At 38.6% G+C, this 15,807-nt stretch overlaps 1 protein-coding gene across 1 annotated transcript in view; it reads right to left on the bottom strand.

The window, feature by feature from the left end:
* The window catches only part of hsf5 (heat shock transcription factor family member 5), a 66,388-nt gene that overhangs the window by 8,442 nt on the left and 42,139 nt on the right, over positions 1 to 15,807 (bottom strand). Inside the window, exons 4-5 of the mRNA XM_052035963.1 lie at positions 13,419 to 13,964; positions 2,431 to 2,620 (exon numbers count right to left, since the gene is read on the bottom strand). Of these exons, the coding sequence (XP_051891923.1) occupies positions 2,431 to 2,620; positions 13,419 to 13,964 (736 nt within the window). The remainder of the gene's footprint in view (positions 1 to 2,430; positions 2,621 to 13,418; positions 13,965 to 15,807) is intronic.

Raw genomic sequence — 15,807 nt, 5'->3', positions numbered from 1 at the left:
GCAGAGGGAGGTGTTGAGTCCCAGGTCTTGGAGTTTGGTGATGAGTTTGCTTGGAATTATAGTATGGAAGGCAGAGGTGTAGTTAATAAACAATATTCTAACGTAGGTGTCTTTACTGTCTAGATGCTCCAGAGATGAGTGTAGGGCCAAGGAGATGGTGTCTGCTATAGACCTGTTTCGACAGTAGGCAAATTGCAGTGGGTCGAGGCTTTCTGGGAGTCTAGAGGTAATGCGTGTATTGACCAGCCTGTCAAAGCACTTCATGATGGTGGATGTCAGAGCCACTGGGCGGTACTCATTAAGGCATGTTACCTTGTTTTTCTTAGGTACTGGGGTGATATTGGTCTTCTTGAAGCAGGTAGGGACTTCAGATTGAAGCAGGGAGAGGTTAAAAATGTCTGCAAATACCCCCGCCAGCTGATCTGCACAGGATCTGAGGACACGGCCAGGGACACCATCTGGGCCAGGTGCTTTCTGTGGGTTCACTCTCTGGAAGACTGATCTTATGTCCTCAAGGTGACCATGGGTTCAGGTTCATTGGAGGCTGTCAGGGTGGGTGGTGCCATACCAATCCCCTTCTGTTCAAAGCTTGCATAGAGTGTGTTAAGCTCATTGGAAAGGGATGCACTGTTGTTGACGTTGCTGCCCGACTTCATTTTGTAGCTGTTACAGCATGTAAACCCTGCCACAATTGACGGCTGGTCTGCAACTTGATTTTAGACTGATACTGTCTCTTGGCATCTCTGATAGCTTTACAGAGGTCATATCTTGATTTCTTGTAAAGGTTAGGGTCACCAGATTTGAATGCTGCAGTCCGAGACTGATATTAGTCCCAGGGCAGGCACGGTAGTGTAGCAGTTAGCGTGACACTATTACAGCGCCAGCGACCCGGGTTCAATTCCAGCCACTGTCAGTAAGGAGTTTGTACGTTCTCCCCGTGTCTGCATGGGTTTCCTCTGGGTGCTTCGGTTTCCTCCCACATTCCAAATACGTATGGGTTAGGAAGTTGTGGGCATGCTATGTTGGCACCAGAAGCGTGGCGACAATTGCGGGCTGCTCCCAGAACACTCTACGCAAAAGATGCATTTCACTGTGTGTTTCGATGTTCATGTGACTAGTAAAGAGATCTTATCTTATCTTATCTTATGGATCCAACATCCATTGCAAAAAAGCACATTCTATTTTCAATTCCACTGATTTAGTAATAGCATTTGACCATTTCTCTCCCTTTACTCCCTGACTTACTGTAACATATTGACCTGGCTTCAATGCCAGCACTGTGGTAAAGTGGTAACAGTGGTATAGTGGTATACAGTGGTAAATACAGTGGTAAAGGGATTCTGGCTTTTATGTACTAGTACAGCCAATCATGGCTAAATTATGTATATGTGTCTTTGTAGCTTTATTTAAATACTTTTGATGGAGTGCTTCAGAGTACTGGGATGGCACAGTAGTGCTGCTGCCTTATAACTCCAGTGATCTAGGATCAATCCTGAGCACTGGTGCTGTCTGTGCGGAGCTTGCATGTTTACCTTGTGATTATATGGGTTCTCTGTATGCTCTGGTTTCCTCCCACCTGCCAAAGACGTGCTGGTAGGTCAGTTAATTGGCCCCTAGTGCAGGTAGGTGGGGAGTTAACGGGCATGTGAGGTAAGTGGAAATAAATGGAGGAGTGGGATTGCTTTGAGAGCTGGCATGGACTTGCCGGGCTGAACAGCATCATTCAATGTCGTAAGGAAATATCAATACGTGAACTATGGAGTTTGTGACTCAGGACTGCTTATTGGCCAAATTTGAATAGAGGAACATCAGATGTTTTTATCTATCCCAGGAGATTACCTGTCACTAACAGCTAACTAAGCATGTAGCTAAATACATCGGCTTACCAATGTTTAATGACCACCACTGCATAGTTGTGAATATGTTGGATGTCCATTTGAAGACACTTTTTATAATAATCTGGTGATATAGATAAAACCATAAACTCACTACAGTATGTGGAATATTATATAATTCAACCCAGGCCCACCAACAGCAAACCACATTGAGTTTTAACCCAATAACAGCACAATCAAATTTCGTAGTTTTGTTTGAAGCATCTGTGATTAATACCAAGTAAAAAAAAACAAAGGAGACCAATACATAAACACAAAAATAGTTAGTCATGCAGCTCATTGATACAATGTCCAGTAATTGATCACAATGCACTCATACTTATAAATGTATAAGTAGCTATTTTAATGATAAATATCTCCTCTTCCTAGACTTAATCATGAAACTTAAAGAAACAAATCTTCATTAATTCTGTAACGATATTTTTATATTAATACCTTACCTTCTTTAAAAATTACAGAAAACTTAAAAAAAAAATCAGAGGCCTGACATGTCTGTGCAGAGCTTTGAATTTATATTTAATTAAAATTTTCTTACCAGGAGACTTAGCTTGTTGGCCACTGTTTTGTCGTCTTGATTTGATAGGAGTCGATGAAATAGTATTAGCTGCAATTGTATCTTTAGGTATGTCAAAGTCAGAGAGTAGTGCTGAAATAATGGTTCTTGATCGATCAGAGGTCTGGATGGAATCCAAGGAGCCAGTCTGATAGTCAGTACCATGTACTGTCTACAGAAATGAAGATTTAATGCCAATTTAGAAAGCATAAGCCAACTGCATTGTTACTGTTTTTAGCAACTAAATCATTTATTTTCATACTGCAGATTCCATGAAAATGACCAGTTTTGCACCTCTTTTAAAAATCAGCCCAAATTACATTATTAATGAGCCAGTAGAAGCTTTAAAAAAAGTCCACTGAAAGTTTTAACGGCACTCTAAATACATAAGCTAAGAGATGATAGTATAAAATAACACCACTACCCTGTAAATAAGTACGCTATTAGCATCTGAAGGTAACCTACCTAAAAAGAGAACTGAATTGTCCAATTGTAGCACATTTCTATGGATGAAATATTAAGCTGATGCCCTGTCCGCGCTCTCAGGAGACTATAAAATATTCTGAAGAATTATTTTGAGAAGGAACAGGCATGTCCCCAGTGTCTTTGCTAATTTTACTGAACACCACAAAAACTGATTTTCTGATAATTATCATATTGCTGTGGGATTTTGCTGTGTGCAAAAGGGTGTTGTGTTTCTCTGCATTACAACAGTGATTACACTTCAAAAGTACTTAATTGGTTGTAAAGTGTTCTGAAGCAACTTTAGGCCTTGAAAGGTGTAATATAGAGCAAGTCTTCCTATTTTAAACAATTTTAATTCTGATCCACACCACTTGGAACTGATTTAGAAATATTGGCTCAGAAATGTCTTGTCATCCATACAAGTGCTTTAATCCATCAAGGGGGAGCACACCAATGACCTGTTTGGTTTAGGGCCAACCGCTTGAAAATTCAGAAATGCCTGAGGTGCAGGGCGTTAGGCACTACTGAATTATACTTACGTCAGGGTTTGAGGGTATGAAAATACCAACTGCACAATCTACTTGAAAGATGCACAAAGAAGAAGTTACAGAAGAAGAAATGTAAAAGTTTTTCATTATTTAGAGGAGTACCAGATTAAAGGAATGTTTGTTTATGTTCATGCTGCATTATTTTACCATGGAGTGTATTATCCAATTTTTTTTTCTCTTTTCCAGGATATAGAATGGGAGGAAAATGTTCCCCTTTAACAGAAGTGAGATACATAGACAGTGAAGTACTTAGCTAATTCTATTCCAATAATGTTCTCAAAATGCTGCTGGTGCCCTTTTGTACATTAGCACTGTGGGTAGACTAGAGAGAGTACAAAGTCAGCCTGGTCTTATAAGGTAATAGCTGCATTCTATTTCCTGCAGAAGTAAAAGATGGAAATGAGTGAATTTCTGAGTCAACATTTGGGATCTCAGTCGTCCATTCAGGAATAATTTTGATGGCTGGGTTTCATTATTTGTTTTTTGCTGATGTGTTGGAATTTCTAATTGGGGTCAACAGTCGTAGAGGCACATCACAACTCTGGCCTAAGAGTTATCTGGGAGTTTTCTTGTCACCATGAGGAATTGCACCAACTAAGAATATTTACAGGATGAAATCATTATAGATGCTTCTGGTATGACAGAAATTATATACAAGGTGATGTTTTTGTCCAAAGAAATCTGTAGCATAAAGGATTAGTATTTTTTCCTATTTGTATATATTTGGGATGTCATAGGAGCTGTGTTGGCTGCCCACATTCATTTATGATGCCTCTTTTGGGTACTAACAAATTGCCAAAGCTCTGAATTCTCTGCATTTGAAACATCCTTTTACAGGGAAAAGAAATAATGTTGTTTCCTGCACCAAGCGTTAAAGTGGAATACCATTGTGATATCGGATTTAGGGATTGTAACTTGGGCTTCTTGAGAGCTAAATTTGAAAGCCCCCCCATAAATGGACCCAAGATAACAATGCATGAAAAGCATGTGTCCATTGATTGTAATGATAACGACATACAACGTTCACGCCGTCTACACATTTTCATGATTGGTGTATGCAGCCAAGACTGATTGCACTGATCATTGACTGTATGCTTCAGGAGGAGCACAAAGCAGAAAGGAAAATAATGAAAACCAGTCATACAATAGTGTGAATAGATAGCCTTCAATGGAAGAAGTATGTTGTAGCAATGGTAAAGATATGTGTAAAAGTCAATCCGTAATGTATTTTTTTTCAGTAATCTTGTAACTTGGAAGGGAGCAGACTCAAAGATTTTTAAATATTGCATAGGAAACCTTGGTGTTCTGGCTGTCCAGGAAGATCTTCAGACAAAGTCAATGAGAACAAACAACTGTGGCATTTGGTAATTGCAGTTAAACACCTAGGACCTGGTTGCAATGTCACAGAAAAATCATTGATTTCATATACTGTATGCAATCCCACCATCTGCACCATTTACTTCAGGCACTGCTCAGAGTCCTTATCCCTTATCACTCAGTCACTCGCAGCTTCTATCAATTAGGACTCACGTCTAACTTTTCCATTATTCATTTAATCTGCACACATTAAGCACTGCTGGAAATTTTGGACTTATATCCCACAGTTTACATATACTGCCAGTTATTCAACCACGATATCCACATCACCAAAACACGCAAAACTGAAAAATACTTCTCCCTCTCTTGCAAGCAAGGTGAAACACTAGTAGAGGTAGCAGCAGCTAACCATGTGGAACAGCCAAGATTGTTTGATCTTACCTTGATGGAGTAGACTGTGCTTGCCATCATTGGAACAGCTATTGCCAAAGGCCATAGAAGATGACCTTATTTTATATTTATTTGCAGGATGTGGGTGCCACTGGCATTATCAGGATGTACTGCCTGACTCTAATTGCTGTTGAGAAGATAGTGGTGGTGGAGTGCTGTCATTTTGAGCCACTGAAGTTTTATTGATGAACCTAATTCTCCTTCTCACATCCTACCACCTACTCAGTCCAACTGTTCTGAATTACAAGTAGATGTGCACTTCCTACATTCATGCTCAATCCTTATTACGACCTTGTGTCTTTCTCCATCAAAGTATCCAAGAACTACAACCCAGCCAGGACATGGTAGAAGAGCAAGGAAACTCACTCACTTAATTTAACACTTGTAGCCTTCAGCATAATTTAGAAATTAGTTTAGAGGTAGGACTAACAAATTGGCACATGGCCTGCAGCATGATTTGAGCTACGGACTTGGCATGTCTTCCATCCTGTGATGGATCACGATGAAATTTGTGATCTCACCACTGCAACTTCACCAGATCATTCTTGAAGGCTATCTGTTGTTTCTGTCCTTCCACCAATTACTCTATATAAACTCTGGGGCAGTACTGCGTAGGATCACAATGACAAGTAATGGTACATTGTAAACAACCTTCTGCAGAAACTTATGGGAAACACTTGAGGTACAACAATAAATACTTTCCAAATGACAGCTTTGGCTTCAGTGTACTCCACCATGGAAGGTTGCACAGCTATATGGACAGACAGTCACCATATGGAGGCCGGGGATGTGCAACTTACATATGGTTATGCACATCATTACCATGGCACTAAAGGCAACACCTGTCGACTGGCTACCAACACTGGTGAACACTGCTCCCCTGTTATAAGAAGCCTAGCCTCTGTCACCTGCTTTGTGTACTACAGATCTGTGATCCCATCATACTGATCCATCACAGGAACAGAAACATGCCAAGACCATGACTCAAATGAAATAAACTCTTAGGATGAGACTCCAATTATATATCATTTATTTAGGAGGAACAATGGAGGCCCTGAAGGAACAATGGAGGTCCTGACAGAACAATAACAGTGTCTCAAACAAAGACTACATCACCAACCGTATGAAATATGTATGTGGACTGAAATAGTATTGAACTAGATTGGTAAAGACATGACCTTCTTTTACACTGATAGACACTCAAATCTTCCCAATTGTGAATGCAGCAACTAAAGCTAAACACTGGAACATATAAAAGACAGCTCTCTCCAATCATTTTCCAGGGCATTTGATCCAAATTCATGGAGCCACACCAGATGCCTTAAATTGATTCCAAGAGCAGGATATCAATATCATTGCCATATGATGAGGGTGATTGGTTGATGCTTCTATGGAATACAGAATGCTTTGATTTAAACATTTTCTTTAGAATGTTTATTTTATATGGATTTTATTTTCATTGTGGTCAAGAATTTGCTCTGATAGCTAGGAAGTGAAAGAGGTTCAATGTATAGTAAATTAATGTTACATTTTCTGTTACTATAGTCAGAGTAGTTCATAGACAGACTACTCAGAAAGGGGCTGCATAGGCTGCTTCTGTTCCTCTTCAACCTCCATTGCTTGCTCTTGCTGTTTCACTTACTCCCTTGTTACTGTCCACATGGCTGGTGACATGACCACATACCAACAAGTCAGTGAAGCACACAGCATTCCACCATCAATCTTGACATGCACTCGAAGGACTGCATTGTTCTTCCAGAACAGTCTAGCCAGTAGAAGGAATTGTTTCAGGATGCCAGTGAATTACTCTATTCCATTTTGTGGTAACATCACTCTCATTACATGGATGGTTTCTGTTTGTACATAGGTTATGCAGTAGCAACAGGAGTTATATCATCAGCAAATAGCTCTTGCTGCCCATGAGCCTCTCTTAGTTCACTTATAGTGATTTGGATGGAGGTGGTATACCTGAATGTCACAAAATGAAGGCATCATTATTGCTCTCAGGATATAGAGTTTTGTGTGCTTTGCATGCTATACTTCCAATGGGTACAAAGCAGATGGATACTGAGTGTTTGCTATAATCCTTGCATAAACAACATGATTGATACATTTCTACTCCCTAGAAGAGAAAATGAAATACAATTAGGTCTTTGAAAATGGGAGCCTCAGTGATCTCTATTATGCAACGTGGATGACTGTACTAAACTGACGCTTAATAACTAATGCCTACAATAATCTTAACAGGAGATGTGATCATCCTTTGTTGTGATGACTGGAGCAGATTTTAATGAAGTTGTCGTTAAATTGCTGACATCACAGTTCTGAAGGTTCACTTACGTGAAACATTAACCCTGTTTCTCTTTCCACTGATCCTACCTGATCTTCTGGATGTTTTCAGATTTTGTTTTTATTTCAGATTTACATCTGTAGTTTCTTGCTTTTTGATTACTGCATATATCTCATTGAGTCTTTTCCACTGATGTTCAGGTAAGAGAATTGTTTTTCAAATACCTTCATTGGATTTAGCTTCCTGATCATAGTTGTTTTCCCTTCCACCTCTTCCTTCCTACTTTAGATTGTCCTGCACTGTGTTCTTTTTGCTCATTCTTCCTTAGGTCTGTAGTTCTAAGGGTAATGCCTCATACCACACCTTTTCCTGTGAGCAGTAGTGTTGAAATCAGGATTAAACTCCTTTAGATTGTTCAACATTCCTTGTGGATTCATAATAAAGAGAGCATTTCCAAGAGTTCCTTGCACCAGCTGAAAATCACCAGCATGACTGGAAGCTATATCTGTACCTCTCCAAATGCTGGTGCATATTATAGTTTTCAATACAGCAATGGAAACTAGCTACTGGAGACAGCACTAGATTCTTGGAAATATTAATTTGTGAAGAACATGAAGGAAGGCTTTGGCATCCAGGGAGCAGAAATAAAAAAAAAGGGAAGCAGAGGTTGCCAGAAAAGTAAGCATCAGGTACAATCTCCCAAGGGCCTAGCCAGTAAACACATCAATAAATCATAACTACCAACAGCAACTCTGCATTTACACATTGATTCATGCACCACTCCTTCATCATTCAACTATTAACAATCTTCATAGCTTTCTGTTCTACTCAATGCCCACAGAAGCTACCACATACTCATGTGTGTACAAGTGTCCAATAATGTTTGCACACACACATCTAACAATGTTATACACACTGCTGGCAATGGAAGACACAGCAAGCAGGTATTTTAAACACACTGACAATGTTCCCTGCCACTTTTTCAGGGAAGTGATGTTTGCTTTGTAACATCACAATTTGAAGGGTTAGTCACAACTTCAACAAGCTTCTGCACAAAACTTGGAGGGCACAAATGGAAAGAGAATGGGTTCCTGTCTTCTTCAACTTCGTAGGTATTATTTAGATAATATTTAATTATATATAAGTATATATAATAATGATTAAAAAAAGAAAAAAGTACAATTCAAAATGTCTTCGTGCCAAGACCTGATAAAAATGGGTTTTCAGGAAGTTAATTTCTTTGATATCTCTTATATTTTTCTATAAATAATAGATATAATAGTTTAACATTCCACTAGCCTGACTTTATGTCTACCTACAAAGGCTGTTTGCTCCATCTTTCTGAGCTATGTGTGATTCTGTATGTAAGATAATGTACGAAGTGCTGTTTTCACACAATGGTGGGGAAGTTTTCCAATTAAACCAAGCTTATTATGTACATTGCAAAAGTAAAAGAAATTTAAAAGCAAGGACACTGAGAAAAAATAAAATATACATCTTATTTCTTCTTAATCAAAACCTTGTAATTTAAAATCTTGCTTGCCTGTGGCTGGTTTAGTGGAAGGCTGATCCTTTTCTGTGCACTAAACATAAGATGGGTATGTTGGATGCCCATGAGTATCACTTCCTATGCAAAGGACAGTTCAGACTGTTTAATGCCACCAGAATTGTAGATGTACATTATAGGATACATGCAAGGATACAGAAATGCTAGGTGAAATAATCTCATCTTGAGGGAGTTCAATATGTTCTCATTCAACTACTTGACTGAGACCCTCTGGGATAGGCAGACAACATGGTGCATATCCACCGTGAGACAGATTACACAGCCACAGTTAAAGCCTTCAGATCAATGTATACAGCAAAGAATCTCTCTGGCATCAGATCATGGGTAGTTTCTCTCTGCTTCTTCATAACAGCAGTTTGTGCATGCAGAGAAACAGTTAGCTTTCAGATGGGATCCAGTAGAGCTCTAAGGGTTATCGCTAGACCCTCCTGAATCAAATCTGTTTGTTGAGTAAACTCCATGTGTCCATGCATGGAAGCTGCAAAAAAACCCATGAGGCCATCAAATGCTGGATAGCCATGGTGGAGAGCTGGGTTTATATTTTCCAGCCTCTGAGTGACAAGATGTGTGTGTGGATAGGGACTCTTGTGCATCCCCACAAGTTACAACAAATTGTCTGTCACATGAGTCATTGTTTTTGGCAAAATGTAACACCCATCATCTCCAACTTTGCTGTGTGCTTCCTTTTATTGTGCTCATCTGCATCCTCTTGGCTAGAAGTGATGTGGTGTCCTATCCTCAGAGCTCAGAGTGCCCTCTCTTCTGATTTCATCTGATTGCAGCTTCCTAACCCCAGGGGTCTCACCTTGTGAAGCACGAAGTATTACCATAGATTCTTGCTACTCATCCCTCACAGTCTACCTGAGATGGTAGGATGTGCAGTGACACAGTGTGTGTGGCTGCAGTAGGAGTCTCTGTGAACTCAACAAGATCGGGGTTGGTTGGTTCTTCACTGTGAGATTCCCAAGTGGCTCCTCCACCTGTGCCTCTGACAACTCCTCCCCTTGCTCTTGTGATGGAGCTGTATTTTTTGTATTTTTCTAAAGTTGTTCTTGCTGTAAATAATAGTTAAAGAGAAACACATCAGTGTGTGAAGGTGAAGGTTGTTACATAATAACAAGGAGCAGAGATGTGATCATCTGAGGTAGGGCCAGTAAGGGATGAATAACATATAGAAACATGCCTGATGCAGTATGGACACTCAGAGCAACTATTAAAGCTTGTGGCTGGCACACATCATGTTTCCTATGGGAGTCTCATGCTCTTCCATGGAAGTCAGCCTCTGTGCCATAGATGGTTCACTACCTGTTTGGAGGGATAACCTGAAATTCTTGGCAGCTTTAGTCTGCAAAAGAAAAGTCAACGTTTGCTGTTTGCTGTTACAGCGTTGTGTGCAGGAGAGAGGTGCATCATATACACTTTGGTATTGTTGCATATGTATTTGTGCTAAGTGTGTATATACAATAGGATGAGTCCATAGATTTTATGAATCCATTAGTGTTCATATTGTGCTATACAGTTGCTAAAATTTTAGTCTGAAATAGTTAAATGATAGGTGAGAAACAATATTTTTGAGCTATCAGTTTAATAGCTCATGCCAGCAATTTTACTCTTAGTGATAGATATATGGAGATCACTGAAAAAAAAATGGTTAAACAACACAATCTATTTATCATATGCCAATTACAGTGGTACCATTCCACTGGTATATTCAAATGCCATTACTTAGAGCTGCAGCTAGTTCTGGAGCGCAAAACCTCAGTATTACTGTCAGGACATAGCCTGGAGTCAGAGTGTTTGATACATCTAATGCACTCAGACTTTGCTGGGTGTTACATGGAGTGAAAGGAATTGGATGAAGACTGATTTCTATGCTGCTATCCATACCCAGCTCTGTCACTCCAAATGTTGATCTATCATTTCAGACCGAGTTAACCAAAATTTGCGAATCATCATTTCATGCAGGCACTGGGACATAATGGTTATCTATTTTGTGCATTGAAAAGCAGGTGGCCAGGACTTGAGTTTTAGGGATGAGGAAGGGCTAAACAGCAGCCCCAGACTTGCCTGATGTCATATTCTGATGGGCCTGTAAATGGGAAAGCAGCCCACTTAACTGAAGCAAGCACAAAGCTGCTTTTCTACTGCAAATCAGGATTGCATGCCATTTGCAGGATCCCTGTGTAAAATATAGCTAGAATATAGTGAAGATACTTGGCAAAGTGATTGAATGTCGCAGGAAAATTGTTAAGCTCTCTGTAAGCAGAGATAACTTTAAGCTGACACATGTACAAATGTGACTTTATTCGTACCCTTTCAAATCTAAGTATACTTAAGTTTTTCTGCATACAAGCATGGGCTGCTTCAATAACTGAGGGATTGGCAACAGAGCAAAACATTTTTATGTTTTGATCAATCCAAGGAAGGCCTTCAACAAAGCAACAGAAAATAATTAGCCAGCCCTGAATGATACCTTGAGAAAGAGGTAATTAATCTCCAGCAAATGCAGCCATCTCAGATATGACTCTAATCTCAGGAATTTTCCTGATTCCCAGTGACTTCATTTACAATTCTTCTTTGGAGCCACATATAGATAAATACTTGAAGAAAAAATGCAGGGAGATGGGGAGAGATCAGGAGTGTGAGACTAAATGGACCACTCCCCTGACATACTTTTGTGTGCTAAGTGAGATGTTTCTGTGATCTCCTCTTCTTTGGAGTAGCTAAACACAAATTAGCGATTGCTTTATGAAAATCAAATATTCAATCCACAAGAATGACTCTGATCTTCTAGTTGTCTGTTACTTTAATCCTCCATTACAATCCCAGTTTGGCCTCTCTGTTTTGGGCACTTTGCACTGTTCTAATGAAGGTCAAGGAACAGTATTTGATCTATTGACCAGACATATTGCAGCCATCAAGTCCCAACATTGAATTCAACAATTTAAGATAACCAGCCTTTTCAGCTTGTTTCAGAACTGCTCAGATCCAATGAAAGGTCATTTGTTATGTTAACTCAGTTTTTCTCTCTCCTCAGATGCTGCATGACTTGTTAGCTACTTTCACCTTTCTCTTTTATTTTAGATTTCCAGCAATTACCTCACAGTATCTTATAGTATCGGCATTGATTTCTTTATTGCTCCTTCCTCTGCCCTCATTCATCTCCTTTTATATGCATTAACCCATCATATGCAATCAACAAGCTTCACCACTTTCTCTCAGCTGGCAGTATTCCAGTCTCTTATGGTCTCCACCCTTTCAGAGACATTTCTCTTGTTTTCTTGCTCCTTACCCTTTCTGCAACTTGAAACATCCTTGTTTTTTACAACTGATGATAAATTATCTACCTGAAACATTAGTTCTGTTTCTCTTTCCACATATGCTGAGTGTTTCTAGCAGTTTCTGTTTTTATTTCAGATTTCCAGAATCTGGAGGTATTTGCTTTTTGTGTGTTTCTGTACCGTATCTATATATGATTATATAAACTAGACAGTTTCTGTCAACTAATGGGATTTGGTGTTGGAAATGCATGAGTAAATAGCTAGATAGATTGAAGGACTTCAATCTGTAACTATGTTGTTAACGTTACTGAGAATACAGCTAACTCACACAGGAAATACTGAATAATACTACATGTGTCTCAACATCTGCTAGGAAAACAACAGTAAATGTTTTGGATTACTTTTCTTTTTCATTTCTGTATTAAGTAGATACTTGAAACATTTGACTGCCTTTTCACTTTACACCTTTATAATTTTTAGTATTTGTCCATTTTTATTTCTGCATTTGTCGAGAAAGTAAATTTAGGATGATAGTAAATAACAACAACACACTCAGTGCTCCATCTGCCAATTTACAGAGATATTCTTTAAAATAGCGGATACTCTTGTCAGATCAGAAAATGAAAGCAAAATGATCAAATGGTGACTTCTTTCTCCTTGTGTTAATCTAAATTGTCTGAATTTCATCGATCTATGTAAGGTCAAAGCTATTATTTACTACTAATGCACAGCAACAAATCCAGCTTGGTCATCTCCTTTCACACCTTTATAGAATGGTGAATAACAATTCTTGTTGAAATATTTTACAGAATTGATTCCAGACTTGCTTGTGCAGAATATATGTGTTTCCTTACAACTATGAAGCAGAATATTAAGGTAGTAGGAGGTAGCACTGTAAAGCTGTCAAAATGGCTTTCTCATATATTTCTAGTGATGAATTAGTTTACTATTGTAAGAATGTTAACTGCTGCTGAACAAATCCTCATTAGATTTCTTACAATGTATGACTCTTTTTACATGCTGGGTAGAAATATGTTTCTATTATAACTTACCCTTTCAGAGCTGGATTCTGGTCCATCCTCAACAAGCACTATTGGATGGAGAGATGTACTGTGGCACAGCTTAGATACTTCGCCTTGTGGTAGACACTGATCAGAAGCTACTGATGCAGATACAACGCTTACAGTCGTTGTATTCTCAGATAGCTGTGAAGTAGTTGTATGCATGCTGTCAGCAACTGCTGGCAGTGAACATGAGAGTGGCTGGTCTACTGCTACCACGAAAGACTTAATCTCTGAGACTGCAGAGGTGAGAGTCTGAAGTTCCATTGGTTGTACGTTGGCTCCTGCATTGTCAGTAAATGTTGGAGTGCTGGGGGCCTTCTGGGTATTCTGAGATTGTTGCATTTGAGTTGGATTCTCTGTGCCATCGATTTTCACCAGCTGAAGTTTTGGAGAAGCCCTTAATTCATCCACTATCTGAAAGACAGTTTCCAAGTTAACTTCAGACTTTTTGGATTCATCTGTAGCAGTGCAGTGCCAGGCTGCTGCATTGCTGTGTAGCACATCAACAGGATATGAAGACTGCATGGCAGCATTCTGAAGGGCAAGAAAGTTGAAATTTCAAAGTGTGTACTGCAATTTAAATTTGGTTTCAAAAAACTATTTTTGTATTTGTTTAAAACACTGAAGATTTTTTGTCTATGTATAACTCTCTCTATATACCTTATTAATTTTTTCACAATTGTGTACTTCCTGTAAACTGGGCTTCCTATTGCCACCTTTTTGTTAAGTTTTATGTCAATATTTTTCCATTAGAAATTTCTAGGCCCAGATTCATAATGGATGACCGACTAATCTGATCACTGGGTCATTAAAATTTCTAAAATTGCTTTCTAAATATCTCTTCATGGTTCTTTTTCCTGCCTCATTAAGTGAAACTTCAAATATTCAAATAAGGTTTAAAGAAAGAAAAATACATATTTTACAATTTTATTCATCCTTCAACTATTTTAATGGATACTAATGTTTTCAATGTAAAATTTAATTCTCTCAAAAATTCCCAGTCATTTTATTGCCCTTCCTAAAATCTACCCATGAGTACCCAGTGAGCTCCCATAAATTTATTATAGCAAGGACCAGTGACACTTTAGCTCTACATTTTCCATTTTTACACTGGTGAAGAATCTGGAGAAAGTTGTAAGATACAGAGGAGGATATAAAATCTGACAATCTATTGTTAAGATCAATCTTCAGATTCTGAAGATTGTGAAGTTTAAATAGTAATTTCTGCAGTTGAGAATGCTTTTTCATACTGACTCTTTTAGCACAATACAAAAGCAGACAATGCTGGAAATACTTACCAGGTTTTAAGTCAATGGTCTTTCAGCAGATTGAGAGTTGTCTACTATCTATCTATCTTTCTTTCTTTCAGCAGATAATAGACCTTGATTATAATACTCTAAGGGGTGAACTAATTCAGGGTTTTAAGATGTTCAAAGGATTTTATAAGCCAAATAGAGAGCAATTATTTTCTCTGGTGGGAAAAACCAGAACAAGGGGAATAACATTAAAATTAAAGATAGGTATGATTCCAAAGGACAGTGGAAATCTAGAATTCTTTCCCAAAACAGTAACTCAGGCTAGATGGTTAATAATGGATATGGAATGAAGACCATGCTACCTATATTGAGACTTTGATGGACTGGATGATCTACTAATTTTCCTAACACCTATGTTTCTTGTCCAGCCTCCCTGATTTTAGGGTAAAATATTATATCAAAGTATGGGTAATGGTGACAAAGCCTCCTGTGAATAAAGAGCCAGCAATACAAACTAAATGGTTTAATCTTAACATGGTTGTCTGATACATAAATCTTAAAGGTGACATGGCAAAGTGATAAAGAAATACAGGACCTTCAGTTCTATAACTGGAAGCATAGAGCGAAAAGGTAGAAAAGTTATTTGGGCCTTTCATAAATCTCTAGTTCGGCCTCAGCAGAATTATTATGTTCAAATTAGGAAGAATTCAAAAGCCTGAGAGAGAATACAGAGGCCATTTAGAAGAATAATAGAAGAAAGACTTCAGTTAAATTGGAAAGCCAGGATAGTACAGAAGGGACATTCGGTAAAAGTACTTCAATTAGGAAGAGTTTTGGTATATTAAATAAGGTCAAACTATTTCCACTCACTGAAGTGTCAGTAACCAGAACACACAGACTCGAGATAATTACCAAAGAGACCAGAGAAAAATGCTGCAAGTAGCACCGGAATACATCTAAGTAATGAAATTTTCTTTTGTCTAACAAAGACCACATTTGACATCATTACCTTCCCTCCTTTACTTTCAAGTAAAGAAACTTTAATTCAATCCACAATCCATTGGAGAATATGGCAATGCATCAATGCTCTTTAATCATACGTGACATACCAATCATCATAT

Source organism: Pristis pectinata, chromosome 21, assembly GCF_009764475.1.
Source record: "Pristis pectinata isolate sPriPec2 chromosome 21, sPriPec2.1.pri, whole genome shotgun sequence".
Taxonomy (NCBI): domain Eukaryota; kingdom Metazoa; phylum Chordata; class Chondrichthyes; order Rhinopristiformes; family Pristidae; genus Pristis; species Pristis pectinata.
The sequence above is the reverse complement of the archived record's forward strand: the minus strand, read 5'-3'. Positions and strand labels throughout refer to the sequence as shown.